General features: G+C 40.9%; 1 protein-coding gene across 1 annotated transcript in view; it reads left to right on the top strand.

The window, feature by feature from the left end:
- Nucleotides 1-27,098, top strand: part of DGKI (diacylglycerol kinase iota) — a 356,177-nt gene that overhangs the window by 151,958 nt on the left and 177,121 nt on the right. Inside the window, exons 9-14 of the mRNA XM_064574919.1 lie at nucleotides 1,040-1,114; nucleotides 1,643-1,741; nucleotides 11,319-11,401; nucleotides 13,277-13,337; nucleotides 22,406-22,519; nucleotides 23,927-24,064. Coding sequence (XP_064430989.1) covers nucleotides 1,040-1,114; nucleotides 1,643-1,741; nucleotides 11,319-11,401; nucleotides 13,277-13,337; nucleotides 22,406-22,519; nucleotides 23,927-24,064 — 570 coding nt within the window. The remainder of the gene's footprint in view (nucleotides 1-1,039; nucleotides 1,115-1,642; nucleotides 1,742-11,318; nucleotides 11,402-13,276; nucleotides 13,338-22,405; nucleotides 22,520-23,926; nucleotides 24,065-27,098) is intronic.

Here is a 27,098-nt window from a genome sequence, read left to right on the forward strand (position 1 = left end):
TATAAACTTTTAAGTTAAGCATTCTGTGTTTCAGGCTTTCAACACTTTGTTAAACATCTATGATGTGATAGTAACATCTTGCCTTTGTGAAGATGGCAATCTAATTAATTATTGACTCTCCACTAATTAAACCAGTGAGTTGTGACTGTCCCCTAAGAGAGGTTCTTCTCAAAGCATCTGTATCATATATTAAGAGTAAATGGTTAGTTGAAGTAATCACAAAGTTGTGGTCCATAAAATTCCTAGAAAGAGAAAAACAGGGAAAGTAAATTTGGGGTCACTGTGTTCCACAAGTTGGAGGCACATCTATGAGAAGAACAAATCAAGGCTACCGGGGGAAGGAAGGCTTTTTAAACTAATAGGTCTCTAGAGAAAGACCTCTACTAATATAAGTAACTTAAAGTGAGTCTTATCTCTGCATTTTAAAACGTAGCCACCAGCGCTGATAGGATAGTTGGATCATAATGTTCCACAGGGGTCGAGTTACTTTATGACTATTAGTAGAAAGGTCATTACCAAAAAAAGTAAACAGAAAAGAAAGAAAGAAAGAAAGAAAGAAAGAAAGAAAGAAAGAAAGAAAGAAAGAAAGAAAGAAAGAAAGAAAAGAAAAACATGAAAAATGGCCTCCTTTTTTACATTTCCACATAGGTGATCTCCATTGCAGGAGATGAACTTGAACTTGGTTGGGCGGGAGACGGACCTGGTTGGGCGGGACACTGGAGCCCCTCAGAGAATTTGGGATTCTTCCATTTTTACTGGGAGGGTTGGCAGGTATAACTTGTGTTGTTATGTGAGTCCATGAGAGCCTCCAGGGTTCTAACTCCCTGCCTCTCCGTGTGGTGGGGAGTCGGTCGCTCACTCTGAAGCACTCGACTGGTTTCTGTCTGTGGCTTACCCATGAACAGTGGCTTGGAAGTGTCAAAGCATGAGAAGCATGCGGGGGAACAGCATGCGCTGCCCTCATCTCCTACATGGGTCTGCATGGGAATCTCGGGCACTGTCTGCCTCTGAGCTAAGCTGTTTCCTTCTTTCCCTACAGAACTCACTGAAGGCTTCAAACCGGAAGAAGAAGAGGACAAGCTTTAAAAGAAAAGCCAGTAAAAGAGGGACTGAAGTAAGTGTTTCAGGACTCCGTCCCAGTGAGCAGCTACATCCTCCTGACCGTAGCTACCTCTGTGTGATTTGATCTGGCCCAAGCTTCTTTTCCTGATAAATTTTCAATCCCTCTTCCCTCCTTCACTACACTCAAACCACATGCTGGAATTCCTTTCTATCTCTGGAAAATGTGTATATGTATAACCTCCTGCTACTTCAGGATCAGAGAATTTGCACTCGTCCATGGAAGTATTATCCCAAAGATGATGAAGATGAAGACCTCACATTTCTAGAATGCTCAGAGCATACAGAATAAAATAAAAAACATGGCTTATTCTCCAAGGCAAATTATAGCTTGAGATCCTTTCTTCTAAACTTTATATGGACTATCTTTCAAAGAGTAAGCCCCATGAAACAAGATGTAGCTTTTTTATTTGACGGGATCAAGGGTTAGCAGTGGTGGGGTGTTGATAGTTTTCCCTTTCATCGCTTTTGGGCTGCCTGTCCAAGTCATGGATGAATGTCTCAATAGTGTTGCTTCTTTCAGCAGGAAAACAAAGGTCGTCCTTTTGTGATAAAACCTATCTCTTCTCCTCTCATGAAACCCTTGCTTGTGTTTGTGAACCCCAAGAGTGGAGGCAACCAGGTAAGTCATTTTTCATGAGTTTAACTTGGAAGCCTCAGTGCTTTCTTGCAAACAGTTCCCAACACCAGTTAAAATGGCACCACCTAGAACCCCAAGTACTGAAAGACAACCAGTTTCTCAGGGACAGGGTTATTGATGTAGGGCACAGCCTTATATACTGCAGGGTTAGGCAAAACCTAGAGGTCCTATGATTTAACCCTCAGCTTCCAAGCAAGACTACACCAGCGGCACTCCAAAACTGCTGACATTTTCCTTACAGATTTTCAAAAAAGGTCATCCCCAAATCTCTTGGTTAATATGTTTCAGAGTTTCTTAACTCTTACTGTTAGGAAGCTCTTTATGGACTTCTCTTTATGGCTTCCCCTTATAAGTTAGACCTGACTACTTTCATCCCTATCCTCAGAGCAAAGCGAGAACAATGACTCATCATTCCCATGATCATTAACAGCAGATGCCAACAACGCTATCAAAAATATCACCTTCTAAAGGTTTCATTTGGTCCAAACCCAAATCTTGTAGCATAAGTAATCACGACCTCATTTGAGGAGAAAGTAACAGCCTAACAACACTCAAGTATGATGACATACCTGAAGTGACAGAGCTCTTTAAAGGACAGAATTTGCTCTAGAATCTAGGTCTTTGTCTCCTCATACCCTTCTCTTCCTACCCTGAGGCTTCTTATCAGTACTCTTCTTTGGCTTTGATTTTTCTCTACCTTCATGTGAGAATAAATGATAAAATATTTTCTCTGTCCACTAAGTGCACATTTTACATTTTGAGGTGAGATTCCTTGAAGTTTCACACTTAACAATGACAGATTTGAAACTGTCTAGTTAACGCCACGTAAGGAGGGAGTCGTATAATTAGGACTGATGTTCTTACTACCAAGCATAAGGGGCATTTTTCCAGAATGGATTAATTACAGTAAAGCTTCTCTTAGGAGAGCTTGTGATTTAAAGAAAATAGTTTCTCTCCATTTCTTTCTTTACTTTAAAATTCTCGATAACTTGCTGTGTTAAAAATCTTTAATGTTGAAGAGAACAGGGAAAAAAAAAATGTGCCATGAGTGGAAAATCTATTTTCAGCATCCTGCTTTTTTAAGTTGGTGAGTGATGTTGGCGATATTGTAATGATGGCGATCCTGAGACTGTCACTAGAGGGGCTTTTTGGGGGTGATGTTCAGTGTGCCCTGAACCATAGTCACTCCCTAGGTCTGGTCTCCCTAGAGCCTAGTGAGGGTTGGAGGTGTATTTGGGGACCACGGAACAGAGCAAAGCTGATGTAATTGACTCCATTGATTTTGACCACTTGAGTATCACATGCTAATTCCCAATATATTTTATCATGAGGGTCATTCTAGAAGATGCACTCATTAAATCATAAGCCTTTTTCCTAGGGCATTTAGAAACTTGTAGGTTTCAGGAGCAGACAGGCCAGTAAAGATAGAGCCCATTTTTGTTGGGATCTCTGCGTAAATTAGTAATGCCAGGGACTTCAGAGATGATCTGATGTTGTTTCCTATTGCACTAAATAGAAAATAAGAAAGTTTAAGTAAATTTTCTAAGGACATCCTGTTAATGACACCAAAGGGGCAAATGGGAAAAATAAATCAAGCAACATTAATTATATGTGAGTTCTAAATTGAGTGGATCAAACCGAGACTGCTCTGGAATTTCAGAGCAGTGGTAGTGGTAAGAAGGTGGTGTCATGGAAATGGCTGAATTGAAGATGGACACCACTTATTTATGCAGAGAGAGAAAGCTGGGGGAGCAGTGCCCCTTTCCTTCTCTCTCGGTGGCAAACTCCTGTTCATCCTTTAAGGCTTGGAACGATTTCTCAAAATGAATCACCCTGTCCACTGTGCTCCCATAGCACTTGGGAGCTATTTACACAAAAGCTGTATTTTGTGAGTTGCAAGGTAAGTGCTCTATGGGGGTTCTGCTAACTTACACGCTCCATAATACCTGGGGCTGCACCTTTCAACCTGTGCTTTCTAGTACGTGGGCTATAGAAGTGAACAAATAATTGTATAATAAGCAATCAGGGTTTTACAGCAGATTATCTGGACAGTGGCTTCGTTACTGATGAGAATTCAGGAAAGGGAAGAATTATTTTGGAAAAGAAGTTGAGATGTGTTTGAGGTACTGGAAGTGACTGTGAGATATTCAAATAAAAAATGCCCAGTCATTAGAGACAAAAGACTTTAATGATTTGCTCTCATTTTGTGCATTTTGGCTTATGAGATTACTTCTAGAATATCTAGGATTCTCAGAAGTATGGCTAACCAAATCAAGATGAGTATTGCATAATTTTACATTTCTATATACTTTCTTTATAAAATAGAATTCTTTACTAAGCCTAATAAAGAGCATTGCTTCTAAGCATGGTATGAAATGTTGAGAAACTTTAAAGACATCCGAATACCTATGTGTAATTGCAATCATTCAAACCGATCTCCTTAGGAAGGCACAGCTTGATTCCCAGTTGTAGTGAGTAGGGAAGGGTCGTGGTCATAGATGATCTAATTCCTCTGTTAGGGCCCCCCTTTTCCTGTGCTGTCGCTGTCTATGCCCTTAACATTGCAGAAGAGGGGAGATTCTGGGTGATGGAGAGTCCGAGGATGAACTGTGAAAGTTTCTCCCTCCTTGGCTCCCTTGAATCTTGTTTCCTCCATAATTTTGCCCCCTCCCCTGCCCGACCTTCATTGAGACTAAAGGGTCAAAGGAGGACTAAGGATGGCAGTGAAAACAGGGCAAGTGAACCCCAAGAAGTTGGCCCTGAGATTCTGCTTTTTTCTTTTTTTTTTTTAACATCCATGTTTTCATACAACTCAAGGGTAAAGAGTCAAGTTAAGCTCATTCAATCAGTTTTTTGTCTTTGAGCTTATTAAATGTGCTGTTGGATGGTGTCATTCAATAAAGGTGCCTTCCCAGGTTGGATGCCTCTTGCAATCATGAATTAGAGCCTGCCATTGGTACCCTATAGATTCGGCAAGTGTTTTTTGTTTTTGTTTTTTAAATTATGTTCGGTGAGATTCTGCTTTTCTAACAAGCTCCCAGGTGACTGTTACTGCAACTCAAAGACCACACTCTGATTAGCGAGGGCTGACTAGAAGTACTTCACCGCTGTTGTTGTTCAATCCTGTTTTTTGCCTTTTAATGACTGATTTATTTTGCTTATCTTTGGGAGATAGAAAGCACTCCTTATTTGAAGCCTAGACTTCAAACTTTTATTTAAACTTGCTTGGGCTTCTCTTAAGTAAACAACTAGACTCTCTTGCCACCTTCTGGCAAGAAAAATACCTATAGCTTTTTAAAAAACCGTATTTTTCTCGTATGCAGAAATTTTCCAACACTTTGCAGGAGTACATTGAGATGAAAACATTTGGAACTGCTTCTATGTACCTTTTAAACAATAATTTGTATTAAACACTTATTTCACAATAATTGTCTCTATTTTTCCCTCACTTAAGGTGGAGATGATAGTGGGTGTTTTGAAAGTTTTAGAGGTTGGCAGTGCTCTTGTTGGGGGAACAGGAACTGGAATCAGGGACCACAAGATCAACTTTGAGTTTCCTCCTGTGGAGAAGATGTAATACCTGGGAGATAAAGTTTACACCAGTACAGTCCCCTCCTCTGTGTTTGAAAACCTGAGGACTCGAGAAATAGCCACCCTCCCTTACATAACTTAACCTCCGCTCTTAAGTGTTTTTCTTGGATGTCCCTGACTCATTAGCATCTTTCTCCCTGAGTCTTATAGACACTTCTGATATCTCTCGATATTTCCTACTTTCATACGATCTCTTCTGAAGGCTCCCTCTCAGGACTTCATTTCCAGGAACTTAGGTTGTATGTTCAGGGTTAAGCAGGTGTTCTGACCCCTAGAGTGATTCTACCTTGTCAGTCCTGACAGTTGGGGGGTCTGAACCCTGGCTTCTCACACTGTTCAATGTGAAATCCCAGGGTTGAGGGGTGGCATGAGTTGCATTTGACTTCCCAGGGGCTTTATCAGTAGATGGCAAGAGGAAGGGGGTGTCTAATCTGTGGGCAGGCTCACGCTGAGTTCACCACCATCCCATGGCTGGATCTATGCACCGTCACCCCAGGGCCACCCCTCCTAAGTCAGGGACAAGTCAACCAAGGTGGGAGAAGGAGACAAAAGTCAATAACTTCAAATGTTTGAGTCCCCAAACTTTCTAAATACTTGAGCAAACAACCTCAATGATATTCTGTGATGTACAACTTGGGGATAAATCAAGAATCAGGATGTTTGGATAAAATGTTAGGCTCCTAATGCTTAGAATAGGCTAGGGAGAGGGCAGAAGGGTAGGCAGCAGATAATCACACGTGTCAAAATCCACGCTCAAGATATTCTTGTCAAGCCAACCTCAACAGATGGAATTAAAACAAGGAAACAACAAATCTGTGGAAAGTCCCTTTTCCCAGTAATAATACTCGTGGAAGTGTGGGGGGCGGGCAGCTGTCTTACTCTACTCAGGCTGCTGTCACTGAATACCAGAGACTAGATGGTTTAAAAACAGGAATTTATTCCTTACAGTTCTGGGGGCTGGGAAGCCCACGATCAAGGCACTAGCAGATAGGGGAGCTGGTAAGGTTCCACTTCCTGGTTCACGGAGTGCCGTCTCTCACTGTGTCCACTCACTCTGTCTTCATGTGGCAGAAGCGATGAGGGGGCTCTTTAGGGTCCCTTTTATAAGGGCACTAATCCCTTCACGAGGGCTCCACTTCCCCCAAGGCCCCACCTCCTTTGAAAGGTCTAGGGCCTGCCTGGCTGTCTAGCTTCTTAGTTTATAGCCAGACTGATACATCAAAATGTCAGTCTGGCTCCCCTGATTAAAACATTTCAGTGACTCTCATTTCCTATAAAACAAAGCCCAGGCCCCTTAGCAACTTAATCCACAACTCAGTTTCATCTCCCACCGCTCCTGCCTCACGGTTCAGAGACTGAACAGGACACAGTGTCCCCATGACATGTCTGGTGCCTCGTCATTCTCTTCTCCACGTGTAAAGAAATGGTTAACTTTACTCGTCTTTCAAGAAACAGTTCAGATATCATATATGGGATGCCTTCATCTAATCCCCAAACTGGGGCTTAGAGTGTCTCCTCCGGCCACTCCTGCTCCTCAGCAGGTGTCTCATTCATTTTTTTTTTTTAATATTTTATTTATTTATTTGACAGAGAGAGAGATAGCGAGAGCAGGAACACAAGCAGGGGGAGTGGGAGAGGGAGAAGCAGGCTTCCTGCCGAGCAGGGAGCCCGATGTGGGACTCGATCCCAGGACCCTGGGATCATGACCTGAGCCGAAGGCAGACGCTTAACGACTGAGCCACCCAGGCGCCCAGACTCATTCATTTTGTATTTGCCTCTTTCTGAGCTTCCTGAGTGTACCCATGTGTTTTTTAAGTAAATTAGGTATTCCTTTGGGGTTGTTTGAAGCCAGTTTGAAATAATTATTTCTTAATCTCTTCCTTCCACTAGCTTTTATTTTCCTCGGGACTTTCCTAGCAGCTTTTGCCGTGATCTAGATAATCTCTCTGTGACATAAACTGAGGCTTGCTCGGTAACCCACCAGCATGTTTCAGGCTATAGAAGAGTTACAAGGATTCGATGAAGACTGATAAGCTAGTGGAGCTGATTCATTCTTTATTGACTCTCCATACCCCTAAGTCATTATCGTATTTTCTTTTATGAATAATGCCTAGAACTTCCTCTGGAGAGCAGGATCTTCCCTGTTTTGCCCATCTTTCTCTCTTCCCACCCAACAGGGTGTCTGGCACCTAGTAGGTAAGTTGATGGATCCTGTTTATTTCCCTCTAGAACAATCTACCTGTTTTCTGGGAAATTGTTTTCTCCTCTCCCAGCCTGTTCTCCAACACCTGGAGCCAGAAAGAACCTATTCGTCACTCCACAGGAATACCCATTCTCACAATATCTTAACAGGCTCAATAGTCAATGAGATGATACAGCTACAGCTGTGCGTATGAGAACCCTCCCGGAGTGTGTTAGAATTGACATGCAACCTATTTTTTCCATTTAGAGAAAAGTAGACTACTCTCACAGAGAAGTGGCAGCTTTTCTCAAGAATAAAACAAAACAGAAAACCAAAAACCCCAAGTAACCTAGACTTGAGGTTGACAAAAGCCCAAGGCTGAAAGTTCTAGCCCATGGACCCTGCACCTCCTTTCCTGCTCACTAGCCATAGGACCTTAACATGAAAGCAACTGAGAACTCTATGTTGCATGTTCTTCAAACATTGTGTCTTTCTTTCCTCCTAAATCTTGATGAACTCTAAGGCGGTTTCATGTCCTTTATCTTTGTAGTCCCGGGGCTTAACATAGTGGCTTGCTCTTTGCATGCCCAGAGAGGGAGTGAAAGCAAGGAGGAAAGGCAGGTGTATGACGGGATCAGGGAGGAGAAAGAGCAGGAAGAAACAAACTGGCACAATAGCCTACAAAAAAAAAAAAAAAAAGTGCAGCTTGGGGATTTGGCTTGTGGCCAGTGACAACGACGAGCATGTTTGAGACTCACTAGCTGTGTAAATGTCTGAGCCAGTTTATTTATTTATTTTTTTAAAGACTTTATTTATTTATTTGACAGAGACACAGCGAGAGAGGAACACAAGCAGGGGGAGCGAGAGAGGGAGAAGCAAGCTTCCTGCCAAGCAGGGAGCCCAATGTGGGGCTCGATCCCAGAACCCTGGGATCATGACCTGAGCCGAAGGCAGATGCTTAACGACTGAGCCACCCAGGCACCCCTGAGTCAGTTTAATCCTGTCAGTGAGAAAGAAATGACTCTCTTCCTGGTGAATTAGCATTTCTCGAGCCATTCAATTCTATTGAATGAATTACCTAAGCCTTAAAGTAACTCATCCTAGAGGTCACAGCAGACCTAAGAGAACTGACTTCATTGTGTTGGACCACCTTTTTTTTTCTCCACCCGCCATGGTGGATTTAAAACAACGCAGTACTTTTCAGACCCTTGCCGGTTTTGCTAATGCATATATTTTAGAAAGACTCATTTTAAAAGAAATAATTCTCTCACACCTGAATGTAACCTCTGATTACATTCTGACGTGTATGGTTTTGCACGTTACCCCTGCACAGCTCTGAGGGCATCCTTCCAGTAGGCTGCGGTGTCGATGGGGCCTCCTGGAGATGGTGCATCTTAAAACTTGCCAACCTGAATTCCCCTTCCTCCAAAGGAAAAATGTAGATGATTGGGCATCGCCATGAACACACACTTAAAAGGAGCAAAACCAAAATGGTGTGGTCACTCAGACCTTTTGGAGAAATTTTAGTTTAGGAAAAACCACCTCCAAATGCCTTTTATTTTATATTTATTTTATTATTTTTTATTTATTTTATTTTATTTTAGATACCATTCCCTGGTATCGCAGGCACATAGAAGCTGAAATTGAGACGAGCACTCAGCCGTGGCCAGAAGTGGAAAGGAGTAATTAACATTAACTATTCATATTGCTCTAGGAATTTAAAACTGAAAAATTAATTTTTGAGCAAGTCAGTGTGAAATTTTTTTATAAATCTGTCATTAAAATGACTCTGGCGTTACCAATTATGCATCAAAGATTACTTGACGTAACCCGCAACTGACTTGATAGCAAGGCGCAGTATGGGAAGAGAATGATCCAGTATTTAGTTGGTATTATGTATCCAAATCTATGTCTGAATTTTATAGGAAGCAAAATATGTCACTTGGTGAAGTTGAAGAATTAGTTGTAATAATTAAGGATAGACTGTTATTCCTAAATTTATAGCAAGCACATGATAAAGCAGAACTTTTAAATTACAGGTTTGGATGAAATGTGGAACAAAAGACCTGCATTGGCCCCTGTAACAACCGGCATAACAATGTGATAATTACAAGCTACACTTCAGCCCTCACGCCCTCAAGTGCAATTTACTGAATAGATTAACAAGGAGCAACAAAGAAAGGGACTAACTTTTACAAAGGCCTATTTTGCACCACATACTGTGTTAGATATGTAACTGTTACTGATTCATTTAATTCTCATTATCCCTCTGGAATGTAGATGTTGCCCTCCTATTTAATATGCTGGATTTCTGCAGGATTATAAATGCTCACGATCACCTAATGAGAACACCCACGTTATTACTGACTCAAATACCATGCTATTTCTGCTGTCCTGGGATGACTCTCAGATACAGCATAGTAGGTGTACAAACTTGGGAATATTTTAAGAGCACTCAGGATAGCTAATAAAGGAACTATTAATATAAGCTACAAGCATGCCCAACTGATCAAATGTCATTTGCTGCGGCTGTTAATGACCTAAAATGGGGCACCCTACGCAGTTTTAAAGCTCTTTTGATGCTGCTTAAGGAAATGATCCTTCTTTCATTTCTTCTTTGCTCAGTTCACTGTTAAGAAATGATCTCCAGGGGCGCCTGGGTGGCTCAGTCGTTAAGCGTTTGCCTTCAGCTCAGGTCATGATCCCAGGGTCCTGGGATCGAGCCCCGCGTCGGGCTCCCTGCTCCGCGGGAAGCCTGCTTCTCCCTCTCCCACTCCCCCTGCTTGTGTTCCTTCTCTCGCTGTGTCTCTCTCTGTCAAATAAATAAATAAAATCTAAAAAAAAAAAGAAAGAAAAAGAAATGATCTCCAGGGGCACCTGGGGGGCTCAGTCAGTTACGCGTCTGCCTCGGCTCTGGTCATGATCCCGGGGTCCTGGGATCAAGTCCCACATCCGGCTCCTCGCTCAGCAGGGAGCCTGCTTCTTCCTCCGCCTGACATGCTCTCTCTCTGACAAATAAATAAATAAAATATTTGAAAAAAAAAAAAAACAAGGATCTCCAGAACGGCCTTGTGTTTTCCATGACGATCAGTTCTACAAATGCCAGTTATAAATTACTTAAGACATTCCAAAAATGTTCATGTGAGAACTGTTTGACTTAGGGACATGGAAATTGAAACAAAGTCAAAGTAAGCTGTAACTAGGAAAGTTACATATATCTATCCTAGATAATGAGGAGCCTGTGAGACTTTTGCTTCAGTTAAGAGAAATTCTTTCAGTAAAATCACACTTAGCACATACCGTCTATCTTCATATTATGCAAAGATAAAAGTAATCTTCACAGTGAAGTTAAAATTAATGTCAAATGACGTGGACTGACTAATAACTTCCCTACATGGGTTTTTATGTTGAGTGATCGTAAAACCTGTAGATACTGTTCAGTAAGCACTTAATTGCATGCCAAGCACTGTGACGTGCTCCTCAAATGTGATTGCACGTAATTCTTGCAACAAGTCTGTGAACGAGGCATTCTTATCTCCACATTAAAGGGAAGGAAGTTGGGCTTACTGAAATTGGAGAACTTGGCCAGAGTTACACAGGTTGGACAAAAGCCTCCTCTGGACATTCAACCTGTATATCAGTGGCCAAAGCCCATGATTTTAACTACTACTTCATGCTATTTATAATTAGGTGATATTTTAGATAAGAGGATTTGTTTTTATTTTTTCAATGAGCAGCAAATATTTGGAAATCTCTATTGTCTTTTTAAATTTTTTTTTCTTACAGGGAACCAAAGTCATGCAGATGTTCATGTGGTACCTGAATCCACGGCAGGTGTTTGATCTTTCTCAGGAAGGGCCCAAAGATGCGTAAGTCTGCAAATAACCCCCCCGTGGTCCACACTGGTTTAGGCAAGCAAGAAGGACTTCTGCTGTGAAGTCAAGCTTCATTATTAGATTACCTTGTGAAATATTTTCTGACCATCCCTCATTGACTTTCTCAACTGTAGTCACCTCCCTTAAACCTTCATCTGACGTTTCTCCTCCGACTCTTCTTTGGGCTAATTCCCTTCCAAACTAGCTACACAGTTGTTAACTCAGGGCATATTTCTTGTGTGTTTGCTGTTCATGTGCATGCAACTGTAGATTATTTACAAGTCTGCACTGAGAAAGGATTTGTCCTTTTTCTACTTATGCATGTACAACTTGGGAGATGTACATTAGTGAGAATGGAAGTGTATCTTTGGAAAGTGGCCATATTTGTTTATGAATGTGTTCGTGTATTTGAATAAGAGGTTTGTGTGTGCACCTGTGTCCATTTGAGACAGATTAATTGATTATGCCTATGGATTCCACACCAGAATGGGAAGACATTTTAATTCCTGCTCAATCCCTTTTTCTGAAGTTCTCATAAGTTTCATTCTGTTTTTGTTAGAAGTGCTGAAAATAAAGTTTAGATGTAGGTGACATGTATCCTGTATCTTCCCTTTGGTGGCGGTAGTCCTGTATGTGGTGGAAAAGAGCAGGACTATTTCTGCTACTGTGGGATTCCCTTTTTAAAACCCATGTATTAACATAGTTTGGATGTCATTGGATAAACAGAACTTAAGGGATACTAATTATTTTTAAATAAGTAATAATATCAGAGGCAAAGTAGCCAGCTCAGATCATTTCTAGAGAAATAATATTCCTGTATGATATTAATAAATCCTATATTTGAAGCATTCAGGAGAACATTAAATATAAAAATTAATTTCTGCCATCATTCTTTTAATCTATGAACTTCTTCACCACTAGAGTTCGCTATAAAACTTCTCTATTTTCTTTTCTGTATTTGGATGGGCTAAGGCAAATCTGCTACCCTGGCTTTTGCCCTTTCAGATGCTTTTCTTAAAATCTTATCACTTTGGTTAGACTTTAGGCAGAGCCTTCATAGGTTATCCTAACGAATGTGGCCAGATAGGAGATGTTGCCAGAAAAAAAAATAACTTGATTTGGAAGATGATATTTTTTAGAACAGAGACATTGACAGTTTCACTTAAGGAAATGTTTTAGCAGGGGTGCTATAGTTGTGTTTTCTCAAGAGCCAGCATGAAAAATGATCTAATTTTAAGCAGACAAATTTTAAATAAAGAAAAATCAGTAAATCTTCCCTCTTTGGGCTGAGGAGTATAAACTTGGTTCGAGTGTTAGTGAATGAGTGGAGAGAGAACTAGAATTGTAAGAGTGTGGTAATGCTGTGGGCATCCTCCCTCCACCCTGTCTCTCGGAAAAGGTTTACTGGGACTAAGAGTGGAAAGTGTAAGTTTGAAAAGCAAATCCAGGAAAAGCTGACAAAAAATAAGGAGGAGACATATAATGACTAGTGACTACCAGTTAATGAGGATTTTCTTTGAGAAAGGAGGAAGGAGTATGATGGGAAAAGAAAAGAAAGTCGGAACTAATTAGGAAAACCATGTGAGTTGATGCATTAATAGGGATTATGGGAAATAAAACTCTGGGACATTCTGAAATCCCATTCCAATGTCAGCCATTTAAAAATGATTTTTGCTGCCAACCTCTGATCCAGTTGTTGGGGTCCATCCCCTTGTGATAACTTGGTAACTAGTTTTGATGACATCATTATCCTCATGATTATACATTTTCTCCAGTGGACATCCCCTCCTCCTCTTTTGCTCATGTTTTCTCTCTGCGATGGCCAGTGATGAGCTCTTTTGTTTACTTCATGTTCTTTTTCCTCTACAGGCTTGAGTTGTATAGGAAAGTACCAAATCTGCGAATTCTGGCCTGTGGTGGGGATGGAACGGTAGGTCCTCGAGATAGAATCAAGCTCTCTCCCTTATTTCTTCCATCTTTCTTTTGCTCTCTGTATGACAGTTCTCTTTATTCATTCCCACCTCACCTCTTTCCAGTCCCCTAAGACCTAGGTCTCTGTCTATGAGAATCATAGCCCATAAAGGCTTAGAAGAGATGTTGTTATTGTCTCCTGGATTCTTAAATTATGTTCTGCTCCCTCAGCTTTACTGTTACCCCTTCCTGTTCTACAAGGTAAGAAGGGAGTCAGATCATTAGAATGAAGGTTATAGATGACTAAGTTCTTAATTTAAAAAATAACTTATTTATTTTGGTTCTTAATAATTGGTCACAGTCATTAAGGAGAAGTATATGGACAAAATTACTGCATTTGTTCTTTTATGAGAGGAGATAAAACTTAGAATACTGGCAGTGGTTTACCTTAAAGATCATTGATTGGTTTCCTTTGTATTCATTTTTGAAGAAAAGATGGAATTGTGCTGAAGTTTAATATTATGGGTATATTTTCCTCTATTTGTCTCATCTGTTTCTCCATTTGCCCTCTACTTATGTTGGTATATTTAGCAAAGCAGAGAATTGAGAACCATGACATTTAGACTCTGCTGCCCAGTGTCTTTTTCTTCTGTATTTGGAGTCCGCTCTCACAGGACCTAGAATTTTTATTATGAACCCTCTTTGGCTTTTCTCTAATCTCCCTAATTAGAATGTTTTATTCTTGAAGGTAGCAACAAAATCTTTTAACTACCTCTCATAGCACTTAATACAGCATTGGATATACATTATATACCAATAAATGCAACTGAAAAAAAACAGAACAGTGTTTCCACTGGTCCTTTAAGATACTCCCTGAAGATGAAAACATTTTTCAGTTGGGAAAATAGTGTTTACCTTTGTCAAGATTCACAATGCACATTATTAGCTTATAAAATTCATTATACAATTTTACAGCTGAGAAGCCAAACCTGTTTCACTTTATTTAACCCAGTGTTTTCCAAAACTATTTGACCATGGAATATTTTCTGCCACAATACTAATTAAAGTTCAATCAGTTGAAGTGTTCTAGGATAGGCTGGTTTGGAATTTTCCCAACTTTTTTAGTAGAATTATATCCAAACAAATCCTCTGGGAATATGTTTGTATTTAGTATATAGTATGTGTGTGTGTGTGTATATATATATATATATATATATATACACACATATACATATATATGTATATGTATATATATTTGTATATATAAGTATATTAAATATATATTAGTATATTTATTATGTGTAACATACATATACACACACAGAGTGTTCTTAGCTCAGCTGTCCCCAGGTTAGTTATCTTAAAATATAAACTTATTGTGACCCTTTACTACAGTTCTTTTCCTTATTTTAGAATCTCCTTATCTTTCTATATGGCTTCAGCATTTGCTCCCATCTTTTCTCCTTCTCTCAATCACAGTGATAGAAGAGAAGTTGAGGCTATGCCTGTTGTCCTGAATTCATAGTTCTTAGCCTTTCTTCATGGCTCAACCGAAGTGACCATGACCTCAAACCCATGTCCACTTCGCATTCCATCTTTACATCTTGGGCTTCACCACTGACTGAGTGCCACCCCTTCCAAATTTCTCGCATCCTCCTGGAGCCTCCTGGCAGCTCGCTCTCGCTTCTCCTTTCTTCTTCCTTTCCTCTTTTCACTGGGAATGTGTAGGAAGCACGTTCTAGGTTATGTGGTTTTGAGGCATTCTCTGCAACTAGAGAAGTATTTGAAAACCTGGGGCTTTAAAGCCTGAAGGACGAAGAGAAGAGAGCCGAGTCCAGACACTCGTGACACAGTGGCCGTTAGGGAATCCGGGCCAAGGTTCCAAAGAAAAATGAAAAGATCGAGGTAGAAAGGACCACTCATAGTCTATTCTGTCAAGAAAAAAAAAACAAAAACAAAATACAAAGGAGTTTCAAGAAAGACGCAGTGGTTATATCCTGAAGGAGAGACTGGAGAATTATCGTTGATTTTGGAGACTAGGAGGTAACTAGTGGTTTTCAAGAAAACCATCTCAGTAGCATGTCTGGGACAAAACCAGAATGACAAGCAAGTGACACTTGGTAGATGGCTAATGAATCCTAAAGACCAGACCCAATTACAGTGTTGGATATCTGTGAATACGCCCTGATGCCATTAATAACACCTTTTTGACATGAAGACCAGCTAGTTCTCCTACTTAGCCTGTCTTTTCTAGCCTCCTTTCTTTAAATATACCATAATTAATAGGTACTCTGCAAGGCTAGATATTACTCTTCTTTTATGTCCTAGGTAGTTTTTCCTCCTGGGGACCGTATCTATGTTCCTGGCTTCGGTTTTCACATCCTTCCACATAACTTACAAATGCACTTGACATTTATACTCGGGTCCCTTGCAACAGGCATGCTCCTAAGGAAAGTAGATTTACCCGAGGGTTGGTGCATACTTTTGTACTAATTATTTTCTCAATGGTAACCTCTGTAGTTTAATCACTCAGAACCAAGACTTGGCTTATCTTGTACCTTATATGAAACCAGGTTTTATTTTATTTTACTTTACTTGGTTAAAATGGATGTGTTGTGAAAGAGGCCTGGAGTTTATGAAATGTTTCTCTAGGTAAGTGATTGATATTTTTAATCTGATTAGTTTAGAATATGAAACTTTTAATTTTGAGTAGGGGCAGAGTTTCTATAAAGGCGAGGCCTCGTGATGGATTTATGAAGAAAGCTTGCTGGCTTGAGGCAAGTGAAGAATAATTCCTGAGCATGTCAGGTATACATTTGACATAAGGCATTCAGCCTTTACTCGGGGAGCATATCCATCACTGTAGAAGCTGTCAGAATTCTGTCAGTATAGTGACAAGGTCCCAGAGAGAATCAGGAATGGATTTTTTTTTTTTTTGACTGATTAGGAGGAGGATATATTAACCCTTAATGGCATTAGTTTGTGCACAAAGTAGTATTTCATGTATAGATGTCTCGCGTCAATTTGGAAACAAGTTCTTTGGCTTCACTGCTAGTTCTGTGTCGCTCTGCCTCCTTGCACTTTTAAATAACCCATCTCTTAGCACTGCACCTGGAGCAGGTTTCTAACCCTCCTTTGAGACCTTCTAAGTCTGCAAAGGGATACATTTGCCATTTCAACATGCGATCATAGAAAAATCACTAATGAGATAGTTTGTGTTCAATGTGTGCTTGTCTTCAAAATCCGGCGTATATTTCTACTTCCATCATCTCCAGTTTGTATTAGACACATTCCAGCGCTCAATCACCGCCTGTGGCCAGTGGATGCTTCAGTGGACAGTGCAGGTGTGGTCTCTTTGGAACTGGTTAGCACAGTCCTAAGGTGGTCATGTAGTTGCGGGTATTGGATGGGCTTGTCTCACCTTTGATCTCTAGGCTGAAAGAAAACTCCCCTCACTCAAGAATGATCTCAGACCTGGGGCACCTGGGTGGCTCAGCCATTAAGCGTCTGCCTTCAGCTCAGGTCATGATCCCAGGGTCCTGGGATCGAGCCCCGCATCGGGCTCCCTGCTCAGCGGGAAGCCAGCTTCTCCCTCTCCCATTCCCCCTGCTTGTGTTCCCTCTCTCACTGTGTCTCTCTCTGTCAAATAAATAAATAAAATCTTAAAAAAAAAAAATCAATGATGATAGTCATTGTAAAAAAAAAAAAAAGAATGATCTCAGACCTTCATGTTTATAAACTAGTTGCTTTTTGGTCATGTGGCGATTGTATACTCTTTCCCTTCTGTGGCCACATCTCTACCTGTCCAGCTCCCCATAGCCATCCCCTTGCTTAAATATCGAAGGGCATGTGAACCAAGACCCCAGAGGCACACATACCCTCCCCTCCTGATGGCTTCTCAAGGTGTAATGTGATCCCGACCTATCTGGCTCCTGACCTTGGTAACTGGGCTGGATCTGCTGGTCATCCTTTGACCATGTTAACGTCTATCCGAAGGCCTGGAATTAAACTACTTGGCCATCCACTTCATGCTTATTTCTTGATCACTTGGCTTCCCTAGGTGAGGATACACCCCAAACAGTAGGCACCTCCGTGCCCTGACTTACTACAGCCACCGCAGGGAAGAAAGTGGTATTTCCCTTTAACTGACAGTGGCAAGCACATCATTCCAAGCCCCTTTCCTCCCAAAGCCTCAGCTTATCTCAATCTCTCTACCCGCCCCCATCTCCCTCACCTTCTATCTTGATGTCTTTAGGGCTGAATTTAAACATTTCTTTTAACACACAGCGACTTGTAAGCTATGAAGTGCAAACATAAAGTATCAAAAGGAAGAATTGTAGTGTACACATTCAAAAGGGACACCCAGGCATTAAGTGCTATCTTGATGATCTTTCAGTTCAGAAATGTGAGCCTTGTTTCCTTTTGGTTTCTCAGTATGCCCATCCTTCACTTTTTGCCAGCATATAAGGCGATGCAACGTATACCTGGTCTGTTCAAAGAAAGTGTCAATTCACTGCTCTTCCTGCCCCTCCGCCGCCTCTAATGTTAGTACATTGCAGAATGAAACTACTGCTCAGCACGCACCGGGCAAACATTGGGTGATGGCTAGGGTGCCCCACGGACAGGTGGACAGGTGGTGGCAGCACTCGCCAGCTGGGGGTGGCACTCACCGGCCAGGCTGCTTGGCTCAGGCACAGAGCCCTGGAGCCTGGCCTTACAGATCTGGCAGGCCTGCTCTTCCTAACACAAAGGCAGAAAGGAACGCTGCAAACTGGGCAATGATTTCACCCAGTCTGGACCGTTTTCTTCAGTTGTGGTGGAAAAAATGCCAAGTGCTGTGTTTTGCAATTAATTAGATTTAACTGAAGGAGTGCTGGATGAGCTGGTGGAGATGATTTGGGTAAATGTGAAAGCCCAGCAAACACAATCCCTGCCACGAGCCTGAAGCCCGGGCTTCCCAAAGGAATGGGTTCCTGGTAAGGGAGAGGCCCCAGTAACAGCCTTGGGCCTGAAGATATTTTATATTAGTTTTGCTTTTATAAGGACAGATATAGGTTATTACTCAAGATCTTTTACGTCTCCTGCTTTTGTAGATGTATTTGTTTACATTCTCTCTCTTTCTTTGCAGTGCTTTTCTGCTTCAGTACAGCTTGGCTTTTCTGTTTTGGATAGTCTCTGGAAGACTTTGTGGTTGATGGCAGTCAAAGGTGGCATTGATTTGTGACCCTGAGGTTCAGCTTTAAGTGGAGAGACAGGAAGAGGGCATTTTGCTTCTTGGAAACTGGACCTTCATAGAGGAAGTGAAGAGGAAGAAAAATAAAGCTTAATCATAGCAGCTCATGTTAATTAAGCATTTCCTGTTGTGGGGCATATACTAAGTCATGTCTACATGTCATTGAACTGATAACATAACCCTAAGAGTCTTGGGAACTTGGAGAGATTGAGTGGCTTACTTAAACTTGCCTAGCCAGTGTGTGATGGGCTCTGTTTCCCTCTTCAGGCCTACCTTCCGTTGCCTTCGGAGGAAGCTGGTGTTGAGTCATCTAGCTCTTGGATGAGAAAAACTCTTAAGAATGGTGCAAAGCAAAGATACAGACCCACCTCTGCCAAAGAACTATTATTAGTCTAACACTGATGGCATTTGAGAGAATTGCATGACACATCTTGATTATGAAAGGCAGGTGACATCTGATGAGTCCAGGGTTACGTGATGATGAAATACTAAACCTACCTGATTGTATTCAGGGAAAAAGGGTATATTTGGCCATTGGAAAAAGAAGGTAGAATATATTTATGCGGTTCTTAAATCAATTGCTAAGAAAGGGGAAGGTCCTTTCATTCAAATCAGTTATACATTTTCCTTTGCTGCTTAGGCGAAGTGTGAGAGAAAGAGAGAGGGTGAGAAGTCCCCATGTCCTGAGGGCTCCTGCCTTTCTGAGGAACCACGGCACAGGATCACATGGATTCTTGGTCACTTTCTTTGAGAAAACAGGAACCCCTTCAGAAGGTTTAAATGAAGGCTGTTATACTGATTAAAGGATTATTGGAAGATACCTCATCAATTCATGGGAGTTACAGGACACTCATTTCAGTCATTTGAAACATATTTGTATTTCATGCACTGTGGACTAATCCCCTAACCTTCCCATCCATCTTGGTATTAGCGTTCTTCCTGCGATTTGGAAGATTTCTTTGCAGGCTTCTCTTCGGAGGAAGTTATTTTGTTGTGTTTTGTCTTTCCCTTTGCTTTGTCCCCCTCCTTTCATTATTCCTTCCTTGTCGTTTGCATGGTTTCCAGGACTCTGCGACTCGAGCAGGTTTTCTGTAGGTGACTCAGGCACCCATCCTAGGGAGATGTCCCATGTCGGAGGTCTGTAAGTGAGCCAGTTGGGAAGGTGGGCCCACCAAGAGGCTTCCTCCTTCCAGCTTCAACGGCTCTCCACTGTCTTTGGGCTATGGCCTTGAGCAGGGCTCCTTCATGCTCTTTTCCAGCTTCTCTCCTACTGGCCAACAGGGAGCCTCGTTCATACATGGCCTCCTGCTGGGAGGTGTGACCTTTTACTCCCTATTATCAGACGGAAGCTGAACTCCTGGCTTTATCGGCTTGCCATTTTGTGTTTGGTTTGCTTCTGGTCCCTGAAGATTTATTTTTCCTATCATTGTGCCTAGAGTGCAGTGGGTATTGGAAATGTGAACACATGGCATTATCTTTACCAGGAAAAGAGAGACCTGTTTCACCTGAGCATAAGAAAAAAATTTCTAATTTAAATCCACCTGAAAGAAAGTAGACTGACTTGTGAGTACAATTCGTAAGGGGGAGACTGAGTGTTCATCTCTCGGAGAAGTTCTAAAGAGACTGCCTTCTGTATAGGAGATGTTGGATTCCATTTCCACTGAGTTCCATTGTGTCTCCAAGGGTCTCTGGGTCTACACAGGGCTGTTTGCATCTGTAGTCGGTGATCCCTGATTGCTGGGGTTGCTGAGTTTTCATGTCTTGTCATAGTTTATTAGAGGGGATCTACTTCTGTGTGCAGTTTGTGTTTTTAGCAGCACAGGGCTAACAAAGGCATCAGAACTCTTTAGCATCTGACCTACACTTCAACAGCAAGCCTTTTTAATACCATCTGTAAAAACTAGGAACATGTGGGGTCAGAATCTAAGGAGTCGTGTAGGAGTGACTTTTCCAGTTTGAGGGGGTGGAGGGACTTCTGGATACTTCTTTAGATCTGGAGTTTTAGTTCATCGTATTGGGTGACCATGGTGGTATGCCTTTCTAGAAGGTAAATGCAATTTTAGGCTTCTTGATGCACGGGCAAGTTTTATTTCCTGGGAAGAAATACTGTGGTGGAGAAAGGATGGAATCTTTAAATGGAATCAAGGGACCTGATATAATTCTGACACTGACACTCCTCGTTATTTAGTCTTAAGAAAATTTCATGACCTTTTTGCACCTAAGTTAATAAATATGCAAATTAACCGAATTTGACTGAGCAATTTCTAAGGTTTCTCCAGCACTCCAAAGATTCCAAAAGTACATACTGCTGTCTCCAGCATGATCAGGCAATATCCAGACTGGGATTTAGGTCTTTATTTAAAGGCTCCCTGCACCAGAGTGGCTAAGAGGTTAGCCGTGGTGTTTGGCATCCGTGACTTTGAAAGCCGGCTGTACCGCGTAAGTGACAGGATATTAAGGAGGTCATTGAATCTTCCAAGTTTTGGCTTCCTTACTGATAAAATGGAGAGGAGAATTATTCCTACCTTACGGAATTGTATTGAACCTTAATAATATAATTACAGAACTTTGCTCAGGGATCAGCACCTAGAAAACGATGGTATATCCCTCTCTTTGTTCATTGTAAGCTCCTTGAGAGCAGTCATCTACCTTACTTATCTTAGCCCAGCTCATTCATCTTATTTCAGTTGCTTAGTTCTGTGTTTTATATGTAGTACTGTTCAATAAATGTACTGTTAAAGTACAGTTTAAGAAAAGATTTTAAATAGGACTCATACAAATATAGAACAAATGCATGTCAAATTTATTTAGCTCTTTAATGAAGGAGCCAGCAAGATGATACAGTCGATTTATTGGAGAAATAGAGGAAAAGGATTATGTAGTTTATACCAAAGTAATTTTTCTATATTTGAGACGTAATTGGTTTATCGCCTTATGGGGGAATAAAACTAAACCTTTAATGTAATCTTCTATTGTCGACATTTGTATCTCCACAGGACAGAAATCTTCCTGTTAACCTGCAGTCATAAAGTTCTTAGGCCTGTGAAACACTACTTTAGTCTGACATTGTGAGGATATGCAAGTTTCTTTTTGCTATTTCCAAGTTTGGTGTAATTATTCTAAATAGTTACAAGACCAAACCTAAAGTATTATTTATCTTAGAAAAAGATTAAGTGGGAATATGATTCTAGTATATAAGTATCTATTTTCTGCCTAAACTTATAATAAGTACTAGGACCATCCATAATTATGTTTTCTTAATGTTTCATTAAGAAGAGTATAGGGATATTTAGGAAAATGCTACTAATTTCTACGATGATGCTTTGGAGGGGAACCATTTAATGAGTGCTTACAGGGACTATGTCAAGGGCTTTATATACATTTTAATTTAATCTGTAAACAATCTTGTGAGGTAGGCATTATCTCCATTTTGAAAATCAGGTAAATAAATCTCAGTGAGGTTAAATAAGATTATGTAGCCAATATGAGCCAGAATTGAAATTCAGTCTGATTCTGAGTCTTAGATTGTCTCTACTGCCTATGTTATAAACCTCCCTAAAAATTTTAAACCGTTCTAAATTTTAAGGTAGATCTCAAGTTAAACATACAGATGAGTGGGTCTAGTTTTGCTTACATGACAGCATATACAAAACAGTCCTTCTCCCTGGAAGAGACTTGCCATTTCGAAACCACTTCAGATAAGTGGTCTGTTTCTTGGCCACTAGATTAAAACATACATGTTCTAAAGAAAAATCAAACCATTTCATTTGCTTTTTAAAGCTGTCTTCTCTCAGGTTGTCTTTGTCACTTACCTATCTTTCTTATATCTCTTCTGGCCCCCGAAATGTCTGTAGGTGGGCTGGATCCTTTCTATTCTGGATGAACTGCAGCTGAGCCCTCAGCCTCCCGTCGGGGTCCTTCCTCTGGGGACTGGGAACGACCTGGCTCGAACTCTCAACTGGGGAGGGGTAAGAACTGCTCTCAGGGGCTGCCCGGGCCGTCAGGCAGAAGGAGCCTCGAACCCACAGATGTTTTAATGGAAGGGCAATATGCTACTGTTGTCCAAAGAATAAGTTAGAATTGAGGATCAGGGTGCCCATGCATCATGATTTCATCTGGGACCTTTTTCAGTTTAAACTTAGAATCATCTAGAGAAGAAAGTGTGGTATAAAAATGGGGGTTAGTATATAGGCCAGGGGCTTCTTGAGGTATCCATTGAGAGGCAGTTGGGTGGGTTGGTCTCAGGTCTGCATGTAAAGACCTGAATTGATTTTGACCCTTAGCCCCTGGCCAGAATAGCAAATCTGGTTCAGATTATACTCCTTACTTCGGGAGAGTTATGGCTTTTCTGGAGCATTTTGTTTTTCTGGTTGGTGTCATCGTGGCTGTGTTATTCAGGTAGCCAGCCATCCTTTCCACCGGAGAGCCAACTTTAGGCAGGCTTAGTGGAAGAAGTTTACCTGTCACTAGCCAGCCGTTTTATTAATTTTTTTTTACAGTGTTAAGATAGTAAGAAGGCACAATTTGCTAACATATGCAGCCCCACCAGCTTTTTATCTATTCATAGGAGAGATTGGGCTAGGCTCCATGAAAATTATCTTCAGCTATTAGCAGATATTAATTTGACCTTTGTGTGAATTAACCTCCCTTGGGTGATAATTATCTTCGGATATTAGCAGATATTCATTCGGTATTGGGTGAATTAACCTCCTACAGGTCTTTTTTATTTTTTCAAGTGGGCATAGTGGAAATGATAATACATTAGTTGCTTCATGTAAATATGTTTATCACTATTGACTCCTCTCATCCACATCAGTGACTTGACTATCCTTAATAATCATGCTGCCAATAACACATGCTCGAGGAGTAAGTGGTTGCCTAGTAGGGCAGCGCCTCAGACAGACTTGCCTTAGTAGTGTCCCTCTACAAGGTTAGGAGAGGTGAATGAGATGGAAGGTTAATAGAAAAAGTTGTCTATCCTCTGCCACCGTGATTCTCTTCCTCCTCTTCCATATACACTTGTTCTGTGTATCTCTCAGATTCCTCTAGTAGGAGGCCTGGGGAGTCCTGTTTTCATTTTGACAGAAGCAACCCTCCAGCATGGCCCTCAAATGCCTACCAGTGACTGTTGGTTCTTGGTGCTGGCAAAAATGACTCCTCACCTCAAACCAGTTAGAGCAGTATTTCTATGCACAATACCTGGGACTGTTGTCTTAGATTCCAAGTACTGCAAGGAAACCGGTCTACTTGCCCAGCCTTGCTAATTGCAAAATGAATAGAGAGCTATAGCAAAAGGGCTCTTGCTTGCATGAAATGCCTTTGGTTAATCTGTTCACTGCTCCAGGCAGCAATGCATATATTCTTTGATTCCTTAGGGCTACACTGATGAACCTGTCTCTAAGATCCTTTGCCAAGTGGAAGATGGGACAATTGTACAGCTAGATCGCTGGAACCTCCATGTGGAAAGAAACCCAGACTTGCCTCCAGAAGAACTTGAAGATGGCGTCTGTAAGGTGAGAGAGTTCTTTCTTCCGCAGAAGGGAAGCCTGGAGCATGTACCTGAGCCAAAAGAAATACACTCCTGGCTGGAGAATCATGCTGATTGCTTCCTATGAGATCACAGGATGATGTTTGAGTTCATGGCTACTAGGCCTACGAGCGTAACACTACTCCGTGATTCTGCCCCACAGACTTCCTACCTGCTTCCAGAGCTCAGGGAGCTGTCCTCCATCCTCAACTTCCACACCAGAAAGAATGTATTCATTTTCTAATCTTTCAAGCATTGCAAACTCATAACCCATGAGAAGGTGAAAACTACAGATGTTCTGAAGCATTAGGCATATGGTCTTTCGATAGAAAGATAACCTCCTGAGATTTGTAGTCTCCTACTAAATATCTCTTAGGTGTAGGAAGTGTTAACTAAGTCAGTTTCATCACTGGGTTGGGACTTGAAGATGTCTAAATAAATATTTTGACTTAGTATTTTTCCTTCAGTGATTGAGCTTTCATTTGCACCCAAGACATATCAAGAGACATGCATACATTAGTGCAGAGCCTCAGCAGAATATTTGGTTCTAAGTTCTGGTCTCAATTTCAGATAAATCTGACAGGTTGCCAAGTAGCCATTTCCTGCATATTACTTTCCACTTTTCTTCTGTGATAGTGTTTTCAAAGTTTTGCATGCATAAGAGCATTCACGTGCAGATTACGGGGCCCAGTCCCCATTGATTCTGATCACGTAAATGCAGGGTTAAGGCCCTGGATCCGTACTTTAAATGGCATCCCCGGGTGCCTGGGTGGCTCAGTCGTTGAGCGTCTGCTTTCAGCTCGGGTCATGATCCCAGAGTCCTGGGATCGAGCCCCACATCAGGCTCCCTGCTCAGTGGGAAGCCTGCTTCTCCCTCTCCCACTCCCCCTGCTTGTGTTCCCTCTCTCGCTGTGTCTCTCTCTGTCAAATAAATAAATAAAATCTTTAAAAAAATAATAAATAGCATCCCTGCTTTATTGGATTATGCCATTGATTGAGCCAACATTGTCATGGGCATTTTCACTTTAAAATAAATAGAACCAGATATCCTATTAAACCAAACCAAAACCAGTTATTCATTAGCACCATGATCCTGACCAATTATGATAAACACTCAAGTTTATTATTTGGCTAAAATAGGTTAAAACATGTTTTATCTTGTCTTCACATTTTTTCCCCTAAACAATAATCCAGAAATCACAAGGTTTCTGTTAGCTATCATGACTGCTCAGTAGATTTGCGTTTATAATGTCATAGTGTTGTTTGAAACCACAGGTATTACCGTGGGATATACTTCTTTCTGATGTGTTCGACCTGCAGAAACTGGGTAGGATATAGTCAAAGTGAAAAGAATTATACCGTATGGAAATTTTAAGGTCCTTTCCCCACCAAACTTAGAATGCTTAGGCCCTCAGTAGAAATCGCTATTTAAATCTCTTCCCAACAGCTTAAGAAATGGAAAGACTCCTTGGTACAGCCAGGGAACATTAATCCAGATAATTAAAGGGCTTTGAAAAATGGGCTTTTGAGGAGATGTGTAGGAAATTGGGCAATTTTTCCTGGAAAATATGAATAAGAACTTAGTAACAGACTAAATTGTGATATTATTTAGGGGATGGTGACCAGATGTTCTCCTAAAGCTATCGGTGAATGCTAAGACATGAGTTAGATTTGTAGCCAAGAAAACATAAATGGTAGGGATGAACATATCTGTGCTTTTGGCAAGATCGCCAACCCTTGCTGTCATTACTAAGGCTTGGTATTTTGTTAAAGTGCAAGAACTGGACATTCTCAAATATGAAGCCAGGAGAATGAGACATGATTTTGGCATTGTTCTGTGTTTAGTTTCTCGTCTGTTCTCCAGTCAGTTGTAAACATTTCTAAAGGGGGCTGATTTGACCTCCGAATTTATGATAAGCTCTGACTCAGGGCCTCCATGGAGGGTTCATTCTTTATTTCCATTGGAAACCAAGGCCATCCGTTTTCTTTTCTTCTGTATTAACATCTCTCTGTTACTCTCCCTCTCATTTCATTTATCTCTTAATGGGATGAGGTCCTCACTCTAGTCAAACAAAATCTTACTAGTCAAGGTGCATATGAAACCCTGTAATAAACCTACTTTTGAGGTCTTGAGGGTTAAACACTTCTAACAGAAGAGAAGTAGATTTCTATCTGGAGGCTAAGTCTGATAATTATCTGGAAACATTATCCAAGCTGAGATGAAATTGCTTCTCTATTTAGTTTAACATTTACCTTCCACTCTGAGTTGCAGAAGGGAAAATGGAAGAGCCACAATTTCCTTTCTAGCATTTTCCATGTGCTTTTCTCATTGTTCTAACATTGAAGCCTTAAAAGCACATGAATTTTGCAGTTCTGATGAAGGATTTTAGGTTGCATAGTCCTCTCCTTTACTAAGCTTGCGGTGGTAACAGCCAGGGACCCAGAGGACTCTAGGAAGGCTTGTGTGTGTACCCACATCTGTGTCTACATATTTCACAGTCATATTAAAGATACAAGGTCTCATAGACTAAATCAAAATTTGAGTAATACTGACAAATATGTATATACACATATATTTTTTTTTCCCTGTAGATCAGGGGTAGCTGAATATTTCCCTCTGCCCTATTGCTTATGACTTATGTCAAAAATATATTTTAAAAAATGGAAGGGTAAACATATTAAATATTACTCATTTGAAATTGCAATATTAATATTCTGGACACAAATTCTCAAAAGGTATATTCACTGATTAGCTTACACATGATCTTTCCATTTGAATTGACTTTCTAAGTTTGCTTAGTGAGTCATTCTTTGTAACTTTTGGGCATGTGCTTCCCTCAGCTTAATTGGGCTCTCTTTTTAATATCCACAAGAATACTTCCCATTTAATAATTTGTATTTGCATCACTTGTTTCCTATACTACTTAAAATTCTTGGGAGTGTTATTTGATTTGAGCTTTAACTAATGAATTCAAAAATCCCCTGTTCCTTCTCTGCAAACACCTTCTGCCTTGGGTTGT

The sequence above is a fragment of the Mirounga angustirostris genome, unplaced genomic scaffold, assembly GCF_029215605.1.
Source record: "Mirounga angustirostris isolate CCGP_5_RB_7025 unplaced genomic scaffold, mMirAng1.0.hap1 SCAF_12, whole genome shotgun sequence".
Classification (NCBI taxonomy): Eukaryota; Metazoa; Chordata; class Mammalia; order Carnivora; family Phocidae; genus Mirounga; species Mirounga angustirostris.